The 22,370-nt window shown below is 50.8% G+C and overlaps 2 protein-coding genes across 9 annotated transcripts; one reads left to right on the top strand and one right to left on the bottom strand.

The window, feature by feature from the left end:
- Window positions 1-432: 432 nt before the first annotated feature.
- On the bottom strand, window positions 433-17,987 carry ZMAT5 (zinc finger matrin-type 5). Of its 3 annotated transcripts, none has more exons than XM_075718368.1 (6): window positions 17,970-17,987; window positions 13,244-13,479; window positions 11,426-11,488; window positions 11,115-11,195; window positions 4,379-4,490; window positions 433-659 (listed from the first exon to the last, which is right to left on the bottom strand). In XM_075718368.1, the coding sequence occupies exons 2-6, from the start codon at window positions 13,368-13,370 to the stop codon at window positions 530-532; spliced, it is 513 nt and encodes a 170-aa protein (XP_075574483.1). In that variant the 5' UTR covers window positions 13,371-13,479; window positions 17,970-17,987; the 3' UTR covers window positions 433-529. The 3 variants fall into 3 exon arrangements, with proteins under 3 accessions (XP_075574483.1, XP_075574481.1, XP_075574482.1); XM_075718366.1 differs by having other exon boundaries at window positions 13,244-13,476; XM_075718367.1 differs by lacking the exon at window positions 17,970-17,987 and adding an exon at window positions 13,630-14,728 and having other exon boundaries at window positions 13,244-13,476.
- Window positions 17,988-18,134: 147 nt separating this feature from the next.
- On the top strand, window positions 18,135-20,650 carry UQCR10 (ubiquinol-cytochrome c reductase, complex III subunit X). Of its 6 annotated transcripts, XR_012831496.1 has the most exons (4): window positions 18,248-18,281; window positions 19,112-19,349; window positions 19,474-20,261; window positions 20,373-20,410. XR_012831496.1 is itself a non-coding variant. In XM_075718661.1 (2 exons), the coding sequence occupies exons 1-2, from the start codon at window positions 18,141-18,143 to the stop codon at window positions 20,418-20,420; spliced, it is 189 nt and encodes a 62-aa protein (XP_075574776.1). In that variant the 5' UTR covers window positions 18,135-18,140; the 3' UTR covers window positions 20,421-20,650. The 6 variants fall into 6 exon arrangements, 1 of the variants encoding a protein (XP_075574776.1); XR_012831495.1 differs by lacking the exon at window positions 19,474-20,261 and having other exon boundaries at window positions 20,373-20,406; XR_012831498.1 differs by lacking the exon at window positions 19,474-20,261 and having other exon boundaries at window positions 19,112-19,278; window positions 20,373-20,405.
- The last annotated feature ends 1,720 nt before the right edge of the window (window positions 20,651-22,370 follow it).

Raw genomic sequence — 22,370 nt, 5'->3', positions numbered from 1 at the left:
CCGAGCTCTTCATTAGGAGCTCCGGCACCTGAACCGAAGCAGTTTTACACACTGAATTTAACAGAAGCAAACATAAGTCATAAACATTGGAGGAAGTATTAAACATCAATTTTAAAAGCCTGGTTACAGCTTCCTTCCCTGGCCTGGATCAGCTGCATAGAGCCCAGCCGCGGAGCTGGGCTGGGAGCAGGCAGTGCAGGGTGCAGCACAGACAGCAACAGTCCAAGGGGACGGATCCTGCCCCAGGAAAGAGGGGGTGTCCGCTCCAGACAACAGCAGACAGCCCTTCTGCACGGGGCTGGAGCTCTGCTGAGCACAGATCCCCATTCCAGTGGCAGGGAGACAACTGCCCGACCGGCTCAACCCACAGGAGGCTGCCAGGCGAGAAATAACACGACACATGCAGGCTGCGACAGCGGGGGAGGGCTTTTATTGATATAAAAGTGTATATAAATAATTCTGTCCCTTTCTTAGAACAGGCGAGGAAGCAGTTCATCTCCAGCACAACCTCTGTGGGGGTCCCTGTGCCTCAGCCCCACTGCAGGTTAGGGGGGGCTGGCCACCCTCCAGGTGGGGGGGCCTGCAGGGATGGGGGCAGATCCTGCACTGGCGGCCAGCCTGGCGGGTACTGGAAAGGTGCTGGCTTCTCAGGCAGAGCACTGCGGAGGTGGGGAGATGGAAGGGGCAGAGGTGAGACAGGGCCCTCTCAGTTTGATAGCAAGGCCCTGCTTAGGGGCTGAGCTTCCCCGTGCCCCCTCCGCTAGCACCCAAAAGAGGAGGGGTCCAGCAGAGGAGGGTTTTGGTTATCAACAAGTAGGTATATTCACTGCCTCCCACCAAATCCAACAGCAGAAGTGCTGTGTAGCCACCCCCCCAGCCCATTCAAGCTTACTGTTACGTGCTTGCTAACGTAGCGCACGCCACTGAACAGTAAGGTGGGAGCAGTGAGGTAAGGGGGGGGGCAGGCGCAGCCCCCTGAGAGGGGCAGCAGCACCAGCTCCAGGAACAGCTGCTGGCAGGAGAGGCCTGGTGCTGGGAGCACAGCTGGCCCCGTCCCCTCCTACCCCCAGCTGCTCTCGACTCTTCACACAGCTGAGTTTTGAGAAGAACAAACAAAATTAGCAGATGTTTCTTTCCGAGAGGCCTGAATCCCAAGCCAGCTGTGTACTTCCCAAAGGACAAGGACCCCTCAGAAACGGAGAAACTGCCAAAATGATGGGGTGTTTTCACAGAAGTACCCTTCAGCAGAGGGAACAGGCTTCCTCCTCCAACTCACAGCCTGGGAAACCCTTTTTCTCTGTCTCTCTCCTTCAAGTTTACTAGTTGAGGCTGCTGCAAACAACACACCTGACTGAACAAGTGCAAAAGCAAGAAGCATTGCTCCCTTGTCTCCAGCTGAAGAAAGTGCTGGGCCAGGGCAGGTTTAAATTCATGGGAAACATACCTTTTCCATTAATTCTTGAGTGCAGGAAACTCATTTGTTCTTTAGCACAAGCCCTGACAGCAGCCTTCCAGCTTCTCAGGCCTCTACCTCCGATCCTGATGAATCTTTTTAATTGTTACGCCAGAAGAAATCTAATCAAACTCCTTTACATAATGCTCCAGAGAAGCAGCACCCTCCTCTCCCTGCAGGGCCGACGATGTGGTTGGAAGCCAGCTACAGAAGTTGAGTGCAGTGTTTTCTAGGCAACTAACACAGAACAAAGTCATTTGGTCTAATGCTTAGCTCCTTGATGGGGATTCTTCAGAGCCGAGGATGAGACAAGACTGCTAGGACACACACCAAGCCCCTCTCAGGCAGGAATATTTTTTGTTACATCCAGGCACTATTGCTCACGCAGGCAGGGGAGCCCCTGCAGCAGCAGTACAGTGGGGTGGGGAGCAGGACAAGGCATGCTGCAAGGTGGAACAGCACAGCTATCAACTGAGCTGTTCTGTGAGCAGCAGAACTAATCAATAGGGAAGATGCTGTCTGGGTACTCAGTTCCCTGGGGTCTCATAAGATACAAGTGCTATCAAAGGTTTACCTAAAGCTGGAGCATTCAGAATGGCTGTCCTGTGTGGATTCTCCAGTCTCTAGCAAGGGTCAAGAGTATTTCCTTTCTGAAGGCATTAATGGGATCCCTCTCCTCTACCCACTTCCACATTCATGAAACCTGTAGTATCTCAGTATCTTTGAGGCCTCAGACCCCTTTCTGATGGAAATCAACAAGTGGGCTCCGCAGCAGTTATGGCAGAAGCACACACTCACGTGCACTGACATGCTCTGTATCCTTTGGAAATCAGGTTAAAAATCAATCACACCCTGGCAGAGCTCCACTGCTAAGAGAACTACAGGAACTCCATCCAACTCTACCCCAGCTCTCCAGAAAGCAATGGCATGGAGTGAGTTTGAAAATACGCATCAGGTGGAGGCTTCCAAATGAAGATTGTCCCCTTGAGCCCAGCCAGGCTGGGAGAGAGGCTGCACGAACAACGGGTGCAAGGCAGCGTGGCAACTCTCCACCCATGGGGCTAATCTAGGTGACAGTCAGAAATGGTGCTCAAGGTACTGCCTTTAAGAAAGTGCTACCCTTCAGCCAAGGCAGTACCTGGCCACAAGGCCACTTCTAGTCCAGTGCGGCGTTTTCTTTGCACTGCGCCATACTTGGAGACCGTGCAAGGCAGTAGCTCCACCTGTGACTGCCTGCCAGGTGTCCTGCTAGAAAACCCCCAGCAAGGCAGAGACAGAAACTCAGCTACACTCACAGCCTGAGTCTTGACACAGCGACAGCTTCCTATCACACTCCGGGAGATCATGCTTCCAAGACCTCTTCCATCCCAGCTTGAATCCTTCCTACTCAGTGCTGCCAGAGAAGACAGAGGTGGAGCTGGGTCTCTAGCATCTCCTTTTGGAGATGACTGCCCTCGAGAGCACTTTCTCTACTGTTTTGTGCAGACTAATGGTCTTTACTGACATCACCAGCCAGGCAAGGAAGCCCCTAGGCACATTATCATCTAAAACCACAAATTCCCCAAAGCAGCGTTAGACCCTGCCAGAGATTCTGACACATTTCAGGGACCTCAAGGACTGCAGAAGGAGAGGGAGTTCCTTGACCTTAAAAGCATTTTCAGGAGGAACACTGACTCCCCAGGCACCAGAAGCACAGGGATCTGCCTAAAACAGGCCCTCTTCCCTGGCAGTGCAAAACAACTTCTCTGGCGGACAAAGCAAAACACACAGTTGCTCAGAAGGGCAATGCAGGGGCTGGAGAGCACAAGAGGAGAAGAGAAATGACAGGGACAGGCATTGGCAAGGCCAGATAGAGGAAGAGAAGCTTTGAATAGCTGGTGTTTCATTCCTGTAGTAGATGGTTTCTGAGCCTGCAGGGACAGAGAGGCTGGGTAGAAAGCAACAACCCTAGAAATCCCAGGTCTTGTGCATCTTTGGAGGCAACAGGGACCAAGTAGTTAGGAAGGTCTGGAAATTCCTCTAGGTATAGCGATGGCTATCTTCTGTAAGAGATGATCTACCCCAAGATCAAGGGATTCACTGGCAGGACAAGCAAAATGGGGCAAGTGAAGTGTACGGGGGGTAGGAAGGTTACGGCTGTCAGTGAGCACCACTGCAAGGCTAGGGGCAGCCAAGCTGATGGATGGAGCGAGCAGAAAGCAACAAGCCCAGACAAGCACCAGCAGGAAGATCCTGCCCAGACCAAACAAGAGAGAGGACAGGAGCAAACAGAAAAAGAACAAAAGAGAGATTTGGCACCTGCCCAAATGTCATCCAATTAAGCCTGCGGCACAGTCAGGTGAGCAAGGAAACAGCAGGCACCGGCAGGCACCCGAATCTGAATGAATGCCATGAGGAGGAGCTAATTCCACCCTCTCACTGGCAGGGACAGGCAGAGATGTGCAGACAGGGCAGGCAGAGGATGGGGAAGCTGTCAACAGATGAGACCAGGCTCCTGCCACTGACCTCTGGGCATTAATAACTGGGCACTGCGGTGGCACTGTCCTTCCAGGCATGTCTGTGCACTCTGGAAAGAGCACAGGAGTACCCCTCTGCTTGCCTTCCCCAGGGAAGCAGCCACAGGCAGCAAGGCCTGGCTTGTCCCCCAGGCACATGGGGAGACAGGTACATGCAACTTTGATGATCATGTATGATGCATGCAAGACTGGATCCATACGTGTCTGTAGCGTGTGCTAAGAGCAGGCATGCAGTGCTGGCAGGCCAAGTAATAAATGATAGCTTAGGGGGTCCCATCAAGTTGGGGCCTCTGATCACCTGCGCCTTCTCCTATCCCACTCAGACCCCTCTTGTGGGATCCCCCCTCTGCATCATGCAGGCCAGAAGCAGCAGCCAGCCCTCACACGGATGCTCCCCAGCCACCAGTACCTGTTACTCTGAGCCATGCTCAGTCTCTTTGCTCTCTTCTCCAGCCAGTCCTCAATGGTGCCAGGCGGGACATCTGCTCCCTCCTGCCGCAGCTCCTTCGATCTCTGCTCCCCTGGTTGAGAAAGAGAAGGCTATCAGATGCTCGCACTGCAGTCCTTTCACTCCATTAAACCCGCTGCTCATTACCCTGCACAGGTTCTTATGGTGGAGAGTTTGCAATTTGCCTGTGGCGGCCCCTCCTCCTCCTCCTCCACTGTCCACCTGCCATCTGATGCTTGGCTTCCTCACTGGTGACAGCTCCAGCCAGACAGAGCCGGGAACAACTAAGCCAGCGAGCACGGCGGCAGTTCGGGCACTTAACTGAGGGGAGTCTGACATCTCCCCCCAGGGTAGATCGTCCTCATCCTCGCCTGAAACAGCCTCTGCTGGCCCTGAGCCCTGAGCTGTTTCCAAAGACATGTACCTCCAACTGGCAGGAGGGACTTTGCCACCTCTGCCCAGTTAGGGCGGAGTGACAGGGACGTCTGTCCGGATCAATACAGACTTGGCAGGCCGCGAGAGTCTGAAAGGTTCAGAGTGTGCGTACAACCAGAAGACGGGATTTCAGAGATGCTGTCAGGTCTGTTTAAGGTGCACGCTGCGTGATGCATCCCCAGCCCCTGCAGAGACAGGGCGGGAGGCTGTTGCCCAGCCCTGCTCAGCCTAGGTGCAAAATCAGAGCAGAGCACAGCGGAGGGAGAGAGGGGAACAAGTTCCTGCATTTTCTCATGCAAGTTAGGAATGAGCAAGGAAACCAGTAGAAAACCTCTGCTGTCTACCAAGAGACAGGACAGCCTGAGGTCCTTTCAAGCTTTCAACCCCTCCATCACCCCGGGGGGTTGTGTGGGGCAGATGCCTGCAGGCACCCTGTCCTGCAGCACTGTCCTCTCCGGGCAGAAGGGCACAGAGCCAGCAGGACAGCCCAGCACTCACCAGTCCCTCCCACTGGGCAGAAATCCGCAGCTGCCCAGTTAGCAAAGCTCCCCGGTCCCCCCTTAGCACCAGTGACAAAGCAGGAAGGGATCCTAGCGGAGAACAGGGTCTAGCACAAGCCCTTGACACAAACGACACAGTCATGCTCCTGACAGCACGTCAGGCGGAGCAGGCTGAGGAGATGCTCAGAGATATTAGATCTCCAGCCTAGTGGAAAGTTCCCACCTAACAGAAAAGGGAATGTGATACTTTGAAAAACAAACAGTGATATTAATAAAAAGGAAGCCAAGGCAGCTGTGTGTCATTCCACTTTGCCCCACTCATCAAACGCTCTGGGGACAAGCACTCTGGGGGAGCCCTGATCCCATTTAGAGATCAACCTGCCAGCAGTCCCACCCCAGTGGCAGCCACCTGCAGCCGTGCCCACCAAGAGCCTCCTCCACACCTACCTGCCGTATGTCACACGTTTAAGGAAAATATTATACGTTTCCAGACAGGGTGTGAAATTAATATTGCTTGGGCAGAGTGAAGGATCACTTCATCCTAGTGGTGGCAACCAATTATTCATCTGCCTGTTGAATATTAATAAGGATGGCAGAAATGTGCTACACAATGAGCAGCCAGAGATGGATAATTTGTCATCCAGCCTTTTCATCTGCTGCTGCTGGAGGGGTGACGATGTACTCACTGCCACCACAAAGACAGCCTGCTGTGGTCCTGATGTCGAGGTGCTGCTCTGCAACCGGGCTATAAGGATACGGTTGGAGACAGGGCTGTTCAAGTCTCCTACAGTTGTTCCCAAGGAGCAAAGCCCCAGCAGAGCTATTTGGGGTCAACCCAACAGCCTGGACAGGTGAGGGCACTGGGGAGGCAAGAAGCTTAGTCTGCTGAGCTGGGCACTGCTCAGACTTAGGATATCTGAATTCAGCTCCCAAGTTAGATTTCCCTGGCAACCTTGACCACAGCCACCTTATTTCCCTTTATTCCAGGTTCCTCCACCTAGCGAGCACCTGGGCACATCCCACCTCAGCAAGGGGGCAAGCAGTGGTTGTGAGAGGCTTTGATAAGGCAGGTAAGAAAATCACAGAGAGAAACCTCTCCCGCCTCTATGTACCGCAAGATTTCCTTTTCAGCCCACTCCAAGCCCCAACACAGAACATACCAAAACCTGCCAAAGCCTCTCTTTTTACACCAGGGAGCCCCAAGGCCACTGCCCCAAAGTGCCACACCAGGAAATGGTGGGAGCCCACTCGATCAGCCATAACTCACTGTCTCAACCAGAAAAGCTCACCGGCTGCACTGGAACGACTCCAGCCTCACATTGGCCTAAATGAGGCCCCAGGTGTCCAGATTAGAAAGGTATCCAGCTGGCTCCCCATTCACGCAGCTCCACAAGTTACTACTGCTCCAAACCACTCCAACCCTTGGGCTGAGAAGTAAGGCAGCAGGTATGGGCAACTGTCTGGCTCTGTCCACCTTGATACACACCCATCAAAAAGGCAAATCTTTCATCTCATCTTCCTCTGAAGCACACATGTCCCATCCAGGGACCACCAATACTACCATGAGATTGGAAATACCCCCTGAATGTCAACAGGTATTCCAAGATGTAACAGAAACACAATTACCAGCACTTACTCCTCCTACATGGTAGTGCATCCAGCCAGACTGCAGCAGCATGACAGGCATGAAGGTGCTTCCCCCCTCTTTCTCACTGGGCTATTTGCTTCTAAGTCTAATTACAGCCAATTAACAGAGTGTCTGTAGTCATGAAGTGCCTCTCTAATGATGTCAGAGTGGGAGTCCAGATTTATCTTCTCTTCCCATGCAACTTCTACCATGAGTTTTCTTCCTGAATGAGACACCACCATATGCAAGATGCAACCACCAGCACCGAGCAGGTCACCCAGCAAAGAGATTTACATGTAATCCTTCACCTCCCGCCCTGGGCAGGAAGATGTGGCAGCCCAAACTCCTCCAGAGCACATGAACAGCGGCAGACTGCAGCTGAGAGATGAGGTTGATGACGCCCTGCAATGAGCAGCTTAAGAAGTTACTGCCCTGCAGCCAAGAAGTGACAGCCGACTGCGAGAGCACATCTTCTCCTGCTCATCGCTAAGTTAAACTGGTTGGCTACAGCCACCCCCAGCAGGGTCACGCATATTCTTTCAATCACACAGATACATTGCAAACACTCACCCAACTGTGCCCTTACCCTCCCCTCGCAGCTCCAGCTAGCTGGAGCTCACCAAAGAGGCTGGGTTGTGTCAATACTACCAGCAGAAGTGACGCAGATTAGTGGGGAGCCAATAACTTTAAGCAAGAAGATGGCAATTTGACAGTGACTTTCCTGACATGACTGTACTTAAAATGACAGCCTGGAAGTGTCTTGCTGATGAATGATGCAGCAGATGCAGAAGGCTAATGCTTTGATGCGGTAACAGCTGGGAATATGCCTCCCTCCCTGCTGAAGGTGGAAACTGTTGCTTCTTGATGAGTATATTCTACGGGGTGCAGAAATGCTGAAGCCAAACTAGGACACGCTCTAAGCTGATATAGAACAGCGAATCGTCCAGAAATTTTCCTACTTAACTCACAAGACTAACACAAACAACAGGGTGAATTCCCTGCATTAAAAAGGCCAAATGTTAAGATTAAGAATAATGTAATGTTTCCTTTGGCTGTAATAAAAATGCACCATTAGCAAGGGGAGCTCACCGACACAGAACTACCAACACCACTTAACAACGATTCAGGACAGGTTCAGTATTTATATGACAAAGAAAGTGCCATCACAGTTTAGCATCATTAAAAAAGGTCAGAAAAGTCTTTGCCGTGGTTTAGGATGCAAGCCCACCCCTGAACAATGGGTTAGTGGGCTACACTTCACTACAGGATTTCTTTGCACCTTTTTCTGAAGCATCCACCCCTGGACAAGGGGAGATGAGTTCAATGCAGTCTGACAGCTCCTCTGCTTCTATGCCCATGCACCAGAGCTGAGGAAAGCAGAGTTAAACAGCACTGTGGACCCACCAAGAGACCATCCACTTTTACCCCACCAGAGGCAGAGCGTGGTCATCTCCAGCATAGTCACACAAGGCTCTGCACAAAATGGTGACAGGGCTCTGGAGCTTCTAGCCTCTCAGCTCATCTCAAATCCCTGACCACTCCAGGCTGCGAGCATGTCAAAATCTCTCTGACGCTGTGGGTTCAGACGGGAAATCTATGAGGACACTGACAATTCAGTGAGAGGCAGTCTGATCCAGACCAATGCTCTAACCTGTACTGTATCATTTCACTGGCAGTGGCCTGTGATGCCTCACAGCACAGAAACACCGTGACTAGCTGCTAATGCATATAGGGACATTACTGACAGGCGCCTGATGGACATACTATGAGGATCAGGTCTCCCACATGACTAATGCAACCTGCAGTCCAACCTGCCATCACACAAGCTTGACTTAAACTCTGCCCTAAGCCTCACCACTGATGCTTCAGTAGCCTAAGGAGTGGCAAAATGCCCCCATGACACACTGAATGGCGGCTTGGCTTTTGCAGCTGTTCCTTCCATCCAGTCTACTGTGTTATGGGCTGCGCCTCTTCTCCACCAAGTCCTGCTGAGCTCTTCCCTCCATCAAATCCCTCCAAGCTCTCTGCAGGCTCAACTGATCAGATTTAGAGGTCTGTGTGATGCTCCGCCTGCTCGCTCAGTTCACACAGGATTTCCATGGAGCAACACCACAAGAGAGGTGAGCAGGATTTAACTCTACAACCAGGCATTCGTGTTAGAGCAGCACAGCCAAGGATAAGGCACCCTGCCAACCCCTGACCATCGCTCCTTCAAGTCTAATTGTTTAATTAAATGTTTGACTCAGTAATACAAATGCAAGGTTTCCAAGTAATCTCCCGGGAATCAGCTCTTTCACTAGCCAATTCTCCACTTACACCTGACCCATTTGACAGAAGTCAATATTCAATAACAAGCGTAATTGGCAAAGAAACCTGCCCAAGCGCAGAGGAGCTTGCCAGCCTTCCCCTGCAGTTCCACTCTGCTCCAAAGAGCTTTCACTTCTCCTGCAATAAACAGCCTTCAATGACTGGAAATGCTACAGGTTCCTGCAAACAGGCTGACATCCTATGCCACTTCTCAGGAGCCCAGCACTTAAACCCCGCAGCAGAGAAGGGTCGGGGAGAGGTTCTGGGCTAGCAGCGGGGAAGAGGAATGTGGCTGCCAGCCCGGCACTGCCACTCTGAGAAGGGCTGGCTGGAGTGCTCCATCTCCCGTGCAGCCCAACAAGATGGGTTTTATTGACTGCCAGCATTGTTCAGTGATTGATTCACAGAGTCGCCTCAGGGACTCGCAGACTGACTCAGCAACGGCAAGGACTGGAATAGCTCTGTAGTGCCTGCCTTCCTCCTGCTCCCCCAGGCTTACCAGAGCCCTGCCTCCTCAAATCTGATCCCTCGGAAGGCCAGGAGAGAGTCTCTACCCCACGCACACCCCAAACCTCATATGTATGCATACACATACACACACACACTTTCAACACTTAAGCCTGCTTTTGCCAGACTATTGGCAAAACAACAGTTGGCTTCAGCTAGCAGTGTGGGCACAAGATCTGCTCAGAAGTTGGGCTGCACTAGGAAAAGCATTGCCAGCAGATCGAGGAAGTGATCCTTCCTCTCTGCTCTGCACTGGTGAAGCCATGTCTGGGTGCTGTGTCTAGCGCGGGGCTCCCCAGTACCACAGAGACAGGGACATACTGGAGGGACTCCAGCAAAGGCAAGAGACAATGGGCACAAACCAAAATACAGGAATTTTCATTTCAATATTTAAAAAAAAAAAAAATTATTGCAAACGTGGTCAAACACTGGAACAGGTTGCCCACAGAGGTTGTAGAGTCTCCAGCCTTGGAGATATTCAAAAGACAACTGGACAGCCAGTCCTGAGCAGCCTGCTCTAGTTTACCGTGCTTTGAGCAAGGTAGGGTTGGGACTAGACAATCGTCAGTGGGGACCTCAACCATTCTGTAAGTTCTCACCAATGCCTCACTTTTTCTCTAACCACCAAAGTAATGAATCCTATAGAGAAAACAGAGCTGCCATGCCTTTTAGGGCAAGCAGGTGGTACTCCCAGAATGAAAAAGTTCAAAAGTGCTCTGGAGACTCACAGCAGGGAAGCAGCTGCCATTCATCCTCTGCCCAAACTTCAGTTCCACCCAAAGCCACATGAGCAGAGGCCATTTCTGCATCCAGGACCCCATGTCCTCTCCTCAGGACAACCCAACTGACAGCAGGCTAGCTCTTCCCAAGAGTGGAAGCAGCAACTCCCTGGTAATAGCAGAGAGGTGGGGGGAAATCAAATCCATAAATTTAAGGGGAAGTGATGTACCAGTGCCCTCTGCTGCTGACAGTTTTTATTCCCTGACTGAACAAAACCCGGAGGGCCCAGAAAGCCTACTCTCTGCTTCAGATATTTGCTGCTATGTAGTAACAGCATTGCTCAGCTCTAGGTTTGTGTCTGTGCCAGCAGATCAAGAGCAGAGAGCATATGAAAAACTGCAGCACTTACAGCCACGCTACAGGCTCACGTATCACTGAGAGGCAGGTGGGAAGGACCCAGGCTTGGCTTGCTGCACACAGGCAACACGGGACCACAGGCTCTCACTGCACAACCCCTCACGCGCCCCTTTGCAGCCCACACTCCCTGCAGCAACTCCTCCTCCTCAGAGAACCCTGGACATTTCCTTGTTCGAGGACTCACCTTGAACCTGGGCACTCAGCTTCTCCAGGTCCTGCTCTGTCATGTGGGAAAATCTGCAGTTGGACCCAAAATCACACTGTCCTGGAACAAAAGTCACAGAGCTCCATGACAGCCGCACACACAAGGCCTCCCCTCGTAAATGTGCGTGCAAACCCAAGATCCATTACACGTGCATGGTGCACACACAGGCCCAAGCCCTTCGCTCCCTCCAAGACAAGCACACATACCAGGGCTCTCCAGAACAGCCTTGGTCTGGCTCGCGAAGGAGCTGCCGGAGCTCAGGCAGTTACTTCTACCTCAGAAGAACTCACCTGTTTGTAGAAATTTCCGACAAGGTTTCTTGGTTTGCTCCTCTTGCAGGATAGCGGCAGCATCTAGGGGAGACAAGGGACAAAACAGGGTAAAGATCTCTTGCACAGCAATACCCCATCATATCATGGTCCCAAACAGGTCAGTTGCCTAGTGCAAAGCCATTTTACATGACAACCATTAACTTAAGCCACGGACAAATTGACAATTAACAGCCCCTATCGGTACCCCTGGCTTCAGCTTTTCACTGGCTTGCAAATAGCACCTTCTTTGCTTTCTGCTTCATGTTTTCTCCCCATGCCAGTAGGGGAAAAAAAAGCATGATAGAAAAGCAAGGACTCTGCAGCACTTCTGTGCAGCAGAGAAAGACCAGGCAGACTCACAGAGTTCTCAGAAAAGCTCTGTGCAAGGCCCCACAGAACCCTGTGCCGAGTCTCCAGTGAACACCACTGAAATGGTCCTTCACCTCCCGGAGACATCCCGGGGAAAGTGAGCCCCAAAGACACAGCAGCTCCCATAGACTGCAGAAGAACTTGCACTGGCTGATGCCAGGCCACAGAGTCTGGAGACAAGACGAGATAAACCCCCTAATCAGGGATGGGATGAGGAATTTTATCAATCAGAGGGAAATCAAGAGTTGCAGCCTGGTGAGAAGAAAAGTGCTAGGTAATCTGCCTCACCATCACTAACCCAGCTAGAACTGAGCTGGGCTGGGACTGCTGGTTGTCCACACTTGAGAGCCTTTCCAACTTCCACGTATGGTTAAGCAGACAGCAGAGCCACCCAGAGCTCCGCAGGGTATTCCTCACCTAGCTAGCCAGGAGACAAACACAGCCTGCAACTCCTGATCCTGAGGAAGCAGACGAACATACAGGCAATGGTTTCACAATCAGATGAACCCAAACTAAGTCTTTGCTGCTGTCAAAATACACAGTCCTGCTCTCAGGACCCTGGACGCACATTCCCACCGTATTCCACGGGCTGGTACTAAAACACACGTAACTGCATGGCGAGCCAAGTCAGAGTGCAGAGCTGAATGAAGAGTCAGTTAAACAGGCAGAGGACACAGGGCTTTCCTCCAGCGCATCCTGACACAGCCTCCAGCCCCAGAACTCCAATCCCTCCTCTGCCAAAGCCCCAGCGCATCTAGCCCTCCTGCTCTGCTCCCCGGCTTGGCTAAGATAGGTTTGAGCATACTGTGCTTTGAGCTGCTTCCCCAAACCTCTCACCCTTCTGGGGTCTCCAGTCAAGCAGCTGCATCCTCATGCTTCCTCCCACAGCCACCCTCAGAACCAACATCTCCACCCAGTGCACGGAACTGCTGCCAGCTTCCCGCCGGTTCATGCAACATGTGTGTACAGCCTGCCTTCCAGCCTGCTTTCTCTATCGACACACATACATGCCCATATCCCTTGCTCCTCGCATCTCAGAGATCAACTCTGGATTGCAGAAGGCACCTAACTCACCTTCAGAACCGATAACTTCCTTTGTTCACTCAGGTTTCCTGTCTCAGATTTGCCCATGATGCCAAGAGAGCTTTATCTGCAACTCCTGTTCTCAGAAACAACCTCCCTATTTCTTCCACCTCATTTCAAGTCCCAGCTGACATCTACAACTTCCCCTTCCCACATCCAGACACATGAGGGTTTTGCCTCTGAGACTGCTTGACAGCAACAGCATCAAGTCCACAGTTTACTGGCACAGACGATCTGAATATAAATCATCACTGCTGATTTATTTCATCTATTCCCCCAACACACACCTCATCCATCACCTCCCCAGTCCCAGAAAGGGAGTGGCAGACAGTTGGTAGTACCCACCTCGGAATAAGTCATACCAGACTCTTTTAGCCCTGAGATGCTGCACTCCATTAAGGTGTTTCTTCCTGTTGTGAAGGTTGTCCTGAAAGGACCTGTCACAATAGTCACAGAAGTATCTTTTCCCCATCTCTCTTCTGGCAGAGCAGCATCAGCGCGGCCTGGGAACCATCAGACAGATCCTCGGCGCCCAGCCATGCCCGCCCTGGGAACGGAGGATCCAAGATTTACAGCACCTGCTTCCAAAGGAGAACAACTCAAATCATTTAGGGTTGGCAGACAGAGAAAGAGGTGAGACCCAATAGTATATATTCTTGTCCATCAGAGACTGGCAAGGCAGCATCTGCTGCATGTACATGGGAGAGCAGGCTCGGATCTGCATTTCTTACCTCTGTTACCCAAAGCAACAATGACTCTGCTGAAAGAATTCTCCTTCCCCGAGTGTGCTGGAGTTCAGATCGCACAAAGCAGAGACCCCCAGAGAGCCAACAGCTCCCAGCCACCACCTGCACCAGGGAAGGTGCAGCAGAAACCATCCAATGTACAAACAGGAGGAGCTAGACATCCATGCCATAGCCTCCACCCGGGGCCTCGAGATTTTAATCCCAGACCACAGACAACCTCCACAAGCTGCCATGCAAGAGGAAGGAAATTCCCCCATGTCCATCTCTACAAGGTAAGGAAGAAACTCAGCAACTCCTCAAAGATGAAAAAAAAGCCGATCTCACCTGTACTGCAAGTGGGAAGCTGCATCACAAACACTAAAGGACCTAACATTTTGTTCAGTTCACCTAGCCACCTATTTACTCCTGTACATCAAGGACTGCTGTCCTTATCCTCCCCAGCCTATGGCAGCAAGATGAGTCTGCTTCACTGAATATAGCACTTGCAATAACTAAGATCACAACAGCCTCATAGCTAGGAGGAAAGAACCCCCAACTCCATGGCCACCAAAAGCAACCTGAAGGTGCCTGGTCCTTCTCGTCCCACAGGGGAGAGGGGCTTATCACACACGTATTTGTAGTCTGGAGGCTCTGTGTGGAGTATCAAGAAGTTAACAGGACAGAATTTGGGTGCTCTCATCTGTGCTGGGCCTGGAGCAGCCCAGACCCTGGCAGGGCAGATGGGGTTTGTGATTAAGTGCAGCCCTGTCCCCATTGGCTGTCCTTGCTGGAGGTGCAACAGATACCCCGAAGGAGCTATAAGTTCTCTCCAGAGTGATATAAAGGTACCTGATAAATGCCAAAGATGGATGGACTGGGAGATAAACTCCAAAAGCAATTCTCCAGTTTTTGACACTTTGACAGCCAAATGCGTTTAAAAAATAGCACGGAGACCAGTGCAAGAAATAAAGATCTTATAAATAAAACAGGGTCAGAATCAATCACAGCCTCCCCAACAATTCCTCAGAATCAGCAGGAAGAGCAGCAGCAACAGGCAATCCCTCAGAGCTGTGCACGCTGAGCTAAGGCAGTTCTGCCAAGCCCTCCTGCCAGCCATCCATCCTGGCACTTCATGAGCAACTGCGCCAAACTCCCTTCCTTCCCTGACTCCTGAGAACTGCTGCTTCAAAATCACATCCCTGGAAATCTCTCAGGCCTCACACCACAAGTTAAAATGTAGTCTCTTCCATCTGCATCCAGTTGCATTCAATGGAAAGATCTTCCATTTTTTTGAACGGGCTTGCAAACTGCTTCACCTGCAAACACAGTCAGACCTGGCTCCTGCTTGGAAGGTGCAACTGAGTTCTGTAGGGCTTGGGGTCTGAAATTGTCCTACTCCAGCCCAAGAAAACAAAACCAAATGCTGCTTAATGAACATTAAGCCATAATTACCCCCCATCCTTTACTAGATCGTCCCAGAGTTTTGCAGCCAGCCTGCCAGCCAGCTCTGCTGCACGAGTTTTGCAGCCAGCCCTGCCAGCCAGCTTTGCTGCACTGTGGTGGGAAACCACAGTGGAAACCACATCCAGAGGGAACGCTCTTACCCTCAGCTTCTGGCCCACTGGCAGGGTCTGCTGTGGCTTTTGAGTACTGAAAAATCCCCCTTCTGCATCTTATGCCATAGTCTCCCAAAGTTTCTGTAACATAAAAGCCTCCTGGTTCAGCTGCTGGCTCCTGCACTCCATCTCTGCAGAAGCAGCTGCTGTGAACGGGGAAAACAAATGAGATTCTGCAGCGGTCCCACATAACTTTCCACAGATCTCAATGGGAATTCTGTCTGCAGAAGCCCAGCAGCAGCCAGCCTTTGAAATCGTATTTCAAACTTTTCCTTTCATCACCCCGACAGCAATAATTGCAGAAGCTTGTTCCCCCTCCTTCCCCAACAACAAGGGCAGAAAGCTCCTACAGATTTTAGGTAGCCAGATCCCATACCCCAGAGGTGCCGGCTCCCAAATTCTCCTAGCAATTCCTGTTGCAGAGGAAGAACGGAATAAAAAAAGCAGTTAGAGGAGCATCAGATTCTCCCAGAGATCGCCCCCTCCAAAGATTACACTGAACACTTATTTCCATCTTTTTAAGAATTCAATTGCATGGATTATCTTGGCTGGATTCTGACAACTCTCTGCAGTAGCAGCATCCACAGTGCTTTGTGCTGAACTAATACGTAGGAATAAAAGCTGCTTGTGAGCAACACTGGCTAACCTATTTCCATTTTCCCAAATGGCTCAAACAGTAAACAAAGAGCATTATTCAGTTGAAAACAGAGATGTTTTCTAATTAAATCCATCTTAGCCATTATGAAATAAAGAAAATGTAGCTGCTTTATAAAGAACTGCTTCAGCTTGGCCATTTCCTCTTAACATTTCTAGACCTTAATTTGCAATTGAATTCAGGCAAATAGACCCCTGGACCCACAGGCAGCCATAAACGATTTCAGACAGGCTTTGTTTGAGCTTAAATGTCTTTCTCAATAAATCCAAATACAAAAAAACCCAGGGCTTTGTCTTGTATCTCGATGCTTAAAAGTATTAACAAAAAAATCCTCCGCTGTAAGCCTCTTGGAGCAATGTTTTATAAGAAATAGCATGTTCTAAGACACCTAGCAGGTGTTTCACTCAACCAGCTGAGGTGCTTGGTAAAACTCCAGGCAAGATCTCATGTGCATTATCCTACATTTTCCCTTCTCAAATTGCTTCCAAAACACTCCACATTGCACTCTACTAGCTACAGATTTTATTTAGGACTCTCCAGGGGTTCTTTCACCAATTTCCCTGAGATGTGGACAGAGGGAAGAAGGTGACCCAGAAACGGGCATATGGCAGACTTGTTTTTGTCTGGGTGTAACTGCTTTTCTCCACGCTGAACCCTGAGAATTGCTGCTGGGCCTTGACCTCAATTTCCTGCTTTCTTATAGCCCAGGCTCGGGGCCCTTTCAGCCACTTTGGATATCCAGACAGATGTGAAGTCAATTAAATCCAAGTGTCAAGCTTATGATACTCAGCTGCCAATTTAAATGTGCTCATATCTCTGTGGGAAGACGCAAAATGCTGGCAGAGTCTGCCAACACCTTCACAATGACAGAGGGACAGATTCTTATTTCCATTACACCCGGAGTAAATCCAGAGCCACCAGCTCGATTCAGGATTAACATCAACCTGTCTGTTACACAAACCCATCCTAGTGGTGGCAGTTTATAGGCTACCAGGGAGATTTATCTTAGAGACAGTTAACTTCAAAAAATCATAACTGATCTTTTCAATGGGCTGGCTTAAGGAATAACACTATACATGGGGCATGGGAATACATTAGGCACCTCACAGCCTCTGTATGGGCTTCCAGCACAAGCAGAGGTTTTGCCCTACCCCAGAAATCACACAGTAGCTACATGCAGGGAACCAAACATAAATAGAAATGACTATGCAGCCAGACTATATGCTCATCCTGAGTGGCCAAGACAAATGAAATGACAGAGTGAGTGTCACTTGAGGATCTGTTCTGAAATTTGATGTAGACGCTCATTTAACAACAATCCTGCTGCAGGATGATTTCAATTTCAAGATACCCCACCCCCATTGTCTGTCCCCACTTTCCAAACCCAAATCTATCTCACGTTCCCACCGGTGCTGAAGCCACCCCGGGGCTCCTCTGCCCTCACTGAGGTTAAACAGAAAGAAAAACACAAAGTGAGATGGTGGCAAACAGGAATATTTCCACTTCAGTTATGCCGCATGGGGCCATGACATGCTTTTCCCGAGGCCTCTGGAGCAGCCGTCTGAGCGTCCTCCAGCTTTTAGGAGCCACAGCATCCATCTCCTGCTCGGACTATGCTGATGACGCTTACTGCCCTCCGCAGCGGGCCCAAACAAGAAGAAACCACCCAAATTACCCCCGCCCTCCCCGAGGAGGTGAACAGAAGAGGACATTAACACAACCCCCTTTTTCTCCTCCTTTCCCCCCTGGCAGGGGGTGCCTCCTGCCCCCCAGCAAGACCCGCTGCCCCCGCGGCCCCACAGCCGGCGTTAGGCCCGTCCTGCGGCCGGGGAGGGCTCACCCAGCACGCCTTATTTTGCTGTGGCAAAAATGAGGACTTTAGCCCGCCGGCCTGCGCTAACTCTACTGATTTCACCTCAGAAAGCCACAAAATAAAGACTCGGGTTGCCTAGCGGAAGCCGCTGAAGAGAAGAGGTGCCAGGAGGGGATAGTGGTTCGACCCGCAGCCTGACCAAGGCCCTCAAACCGCCTCCTCTGGAGCCGAGCCCCCGCCCGCCGGGCCCGGCGGCACTCACCTCCCGCCGGGCCTGAGGCCTAGGCAGCGCAGTGCCTGCCGGGAGCGGCGCCTACACCTCCCAGAAGGCCCAGCGGCGGGCGGGGCCCGGCGCCTACATCCCCCAGGAGGCTCCGCGCCGCTGCGCTACCAGTGCCGTTCCGGCGGCGCATGTGCAGAGCGCGCGGGCAAGATGGCGCTGCTGCGGCAGGCGTACAGCGCGCTGTTCCGCCGCACCTCCACCTTCGCCCTCACCATCGTCCTGGGCGCCGTCCTCTTCGAGCGCGCCTTCGACCAGGGCGCCGACGCCATCTTCGAGCACCTCAACGAGGGGGTAAGGAAGGGCGGCGACGCGCCGCGAGCCCACCTGGGCACAGGCCCGGCCCTGAAGGTCAGGCCGGCCCCGCCTGGGCCCGGCCCCGGGGCCTGCACCTCGAGCTGTCCCCAGCTTCCCGGGCCCGCGGCTTGGCCCCTCGGCGTGCGGCAGGCGCTCCCCCGGCTGAATTCGGACCGTGGTTTCCCCAAGGAGGCCCCGACCGCCAAGGCCGCGGGCACGGCGGCCCTGGGGCCGCAGTTCAGCGCTGCCCTGCGGCAGCTGCCCCGTCTGTGGAGGCTTTGCTGGTGTCGTGGCGCTTGGTAGTCAGGGCTTCAGTGTGTTCTTGGGCTTCTCTGGCTGCGAAGGCCGCTGGGGAAAAGCTGTCAAAGATGGTGAGATGCAGGAAGGTTAAAATGGATTGAGCTTGCTTTGCGCTCCGTGGGTAGCACTCTACCTTTCATGATCTGCCCTTGGCAGAGAGAGGGGATAAGGGCTGGTGAACGTGCAGTGCTGTCGAGTTGTGGCTGGGACATGCAGTGCTGTACAGGGCAGCAGAGTCTGCTGTCCTGGGCGTGGCGTGAACGTTAGATGAGATGGGTCAAGTCATCCTTATATTTCAAAGTAGAGTTGTGATAGAATAATAATTGCCTGGACGCTGAGTCACATGGTCAGGACATAAAACAGTGTCCTGGACAGGATGAGATCATGCAATGCATGCCATAAGAAAAGGTGCTGTTATTTCCATCTTGCACTAAGTAAAAAAAAAACTAAAACAAAAAAAAAAACACCAAAAACTTAGTCTGTTGCACATTCTCTGTTGCACAGTGGTCCTTTTCCCTGTCTTGCAGTGCTGACGTGCCTCAGGTCTCTCGGAGCATCGAGGGCACAGTTTCCCAGGATAGCCAGGTCATCTTGATGGCCCTGGTGCTGGGAAGAGCTGCCCTGCGCCTTCCCTGACAGCATGATGTCTGTTCTTTGGCCTCGTGAACCAGGTCATGAAACCAGCTGAAAACTGGTACCACACAAAGTGACATCTTCACTGTCCTGAAGTAACTCACCAGGGGTTGGGTGAGCTGAGGAAATAAAGTAAGAGCAAGACCAGGGTCCATGTCTCCTCCTTTTTAGCAAGTCATTTGTTAAAAGCTGACATAAAATCACATCTGAATTTCAGCTTTGCACTCAACTCCTTTTTTTTTTTTTTTAATTGTAGCATTAATTTTCTACATGCTAGTGTTTTCTCAAGGAGGGTTTGAAAACAAATCATCAATAAAGTTAACTTTTTTTGAAAATCTGAAGCATTTTCTACAACAAACAACAAAGCACGGCACGCGCCTTGCCCTTGTGCAGCGGTTCCCTCAGTCCCCATTGTGCCAGCAGATTTCAGTGCCTGGAATAGGATTCTTCTGTGCGTCCTGTATCTCTGGGAGCAAAAATACCTTGTCCAGTCTGAGTGGGAAGCCAAGGCAATGCGACTGGAATGCTCATAATCTCTGGCTCACAGAGTAGAACAGGGGAAGTGGGATGTCTGCAGATTCCTTCCTATCTAGTCTAAAAGCCGTGGAGCCCGCTGTGTGCCTTCCCTGTCCCACAGACCTGGGTACAGGACTCCATCTGCTGCCTTCTCCAGGGGCAGCATGAGTGTGAGAAGCTGAGGCATGGCAGCATCAGTGGGTGCTGTTCTCACTAAGCCCTGAAAGAAGGGTAGGAAGGTGGAGGGGGACAGACAAAGCAGTAAGAGGACAAACTGTTCCACCATGTCCATTCCACAGCAGAAAGCAGCTTCTTGCCTCCAGAGTGGGCTCATGGCTTCTCAGCTGCCACCTAGCTGCTCCTCCTGAAACCTTTGCGTGGAACTGTTGCTGTCGTGGAGCAGGGCATGCCTCTGCTTAGCAGGGAAACGCAGGATGATAGTACCCATGCTGTTGTACCCTGGTGATACTTGTGAATGTGTTTTTGTACAATCTCTTCTTTCCTCTCTTGCTGCTGCCTGTTGAGGATGTAGGTTTCATGATAACTTGCATTTTAAAGTTAAACTTTATCCCATGATCACTGAAAAGCTGGCTAAGATTACCATTTAGGTGTTTTTTTGTTTGTTTGTTTTACATACAGAAACTGTGGAAACACATCAAGCACAAGTATGAGAAAAGTGAAGATTGAAATGCTCGGCAGCAGCATCCAGCTTGGAGTGGTAAAAGACACTGCAGAGAAGGATTTGGTCTCCTGAAACTGGTTGTGTCAAAATGGAAATGGATTCCTGATTGAACAACTCTGAGCTAGATTATGTCAGCCACCTACTGATATGCTGTAAACTAAGATGGACTCAAGGAATTCTGCTGTTGTACTCAAACTTACTGTGTTAAAATAAAAAAGTCTTCATCTATGTCTCATGCCTGTGTGTTCACCTGACATCCTTTGGCCTCCTTTAACTTCTCCTTATCTAGGAGATGGAGAATGCTTAAAAGTGTCCCTCCACCTTAGTTTCAAGACACTGTAAGGAATCACAATATCCTAAAAACGGTTCGAAAGACTTTATATATAAAAAGCATTTATACAACTGTGGTCTACTGACACTACCCTTGGCTTCTGCCTGATGAGAACTTTGAGAGGGGTAAGGAGCTGTCTGTTCTCTTCTAGTCTTGTTCAAAGAAAAGTGACTTAAAATCATTTACATGCTCTTTTGTAAATCATTTACATCTTTGATGCAGGACTGTGCTGGTTCTTGGCCCATCATCCTTTCACAGCTGCAGCAGATGCTGCTGCCACCCCTGCCTTAACCAGTGAGAAACCTGCCTCACCACTGGCCCTTTGAGCCTCTGAGCCACTGCAGGCAAGTGCTGGTGTGTGCCCATCAGCCTGCCGGGCTGAAAGTGGGGAGTGTGTGTTAACTTTTAGCTTGTCCAAAACCTACTGAAATGGGATGTAGGTCTCTTTCTTAGCTATTTCTGTGCCTTCTGGCTCTTCAAGCAGCTTGAGGAGCAGAACTATCTTGTCAGGCTTGTGTAGTACACTACAAGCCTGCCTCTGTCCTGACTGATCAAAGGGGAGCTGCTGAGAAGGGAGGGGAATCACTTATCTCTGCAAGGAGCTTTCAGCCCTACGCTCCAGCAGCTGGCTGTCGGAGGGGAAGGAGTAATTCTTTTCTCAGCAACTTCACTGAAGAGTCCACCCCTGTTGTTCTCAGTGGCTATTTCAAACACATCTTTCTTCACTGGGAAGGGCTATTCAGGTACTGTTTGGGGGTAATGATTCAATTAATTACTCTGGGCACTCAGGTGGCTGTAGGAAGATCTGGCTGAGTAACTCCTGCTCTTCCCACTTTCCCACTATACCAGCCCTGAAGCCACATCTCTCCCTCCTCACTATATTTTCACTAATAAGGAAGAATTTCAGCAATGGATGAGGCCGAGCAAATTAGAGCCAGTGCTAATGAAAGAAGCTTTATTGGGTTTGCAAATAGGTGTCAGGAGTAAAACATTTACTCTAAGAACGAAGAGGACTTAAAAAACATTGTGCTTGTGTTTTCTGAGCAAAACACAACTACAGCTTTCACAGTCCCAGCTGTGCTTTTATAGAGATGCTTAAGAGGAACAGTTTAAGCCTTTTTTGGATAATTTTATACAGTATAAGACTGCCTGCTTTACTACCAGCTCTGTCTGCAGTGCTGATAGCTTCATGCTATGCTGAGCAGGTGATAGAGATTTGCAGCTTCTTAGAAGCAAGAACTAAAGATGAATACAGTATTAGGAAGGGGGAGACAGCATTGTAGCGGACTGGCAGAGAGTAAATGAAGCTATTAGTCCAGAGAACAGTAGCTACAGAAGAGTAGAGAGTTAGTTATTCTAGCAGGTGATTTTCCTTGACAGTGGATTTGGGGAAGTTGGTAAATCTAATTCCCTTTTTTCTATGCCTTGTCATTAGGGGGTTTGGGCAGCACTGACATGCAAAGAAAAATCTTGTCCTCAGAGCGCTCAGGACTTCATCTTATTTGCACAATGGTGACAGCCATTTCTACACTTTCTGAAAACAGCCCCAGCACAGTAGTGTTTGGCAGCAGCACCGATCACACAGCCCTGTAGTCCACATCCTCTGTGTAAAACTAGGCAGCAA

The sequence above is a fragment of the Pelecanus crispus genome, chromosome 11, assembly GCF_030463565.1.
Source record: "Pelecanus crispus isolate bPelCri1 chromosome 11, bPelCri1.pri, whole genome shotgun sequence".
In the NCBI taxonomy this organism is placed as follows: Eukaryota; Metazoa; Chordata; class Aves; order Pelecaniformes; family Pelecanidae; genus Pelecanus; species Pelecanus crispus.
The sequence above is the reverse complement of the archived record's forward strand: the minus strand, read 5'-3'. Positions and strand labels throughout refer to the sequence as shown.

Bases quoted from the DNA above. Each gene is read 5' to 3' on its own strand.
- UQCR10 (XM_075718661.1), top strand. From the start codon at position 18,141: ATGGCGCTGCTGCGGCAGGCGTACAGCGCGCTGTTCCGCCGCACCTCC. The intron at 18,282-20,372 runs GTAAGGAAGGGC...TTTTACATACAG, and splicing joins TCGAGCACCTCAACGAGGGG to AAACTGTGGAAACACATCAA.
- ZMAT5 (XM_075718368.1), bottom strand. From the start codon at position 13,370: ATGGGGAAAAGATACTTCTGTGACTATTGTGACAGGTCCTTTCAGGAC. The intron at 11,196-11,425 runs GTGAGTTCTTCT...CTTTTGTTCCAG, and splicing joins TCGGAAATTTCTACAAACAG to GACAGTGTGATTTTGGGTCC. The intron at 660-4,378 runs GTACTGGTGGCT...CCACCTCCGCAG, and splicing joins AGCATGGCTCAGAGTAACAG to TGCTCTGCCTGAGAAGCCAG.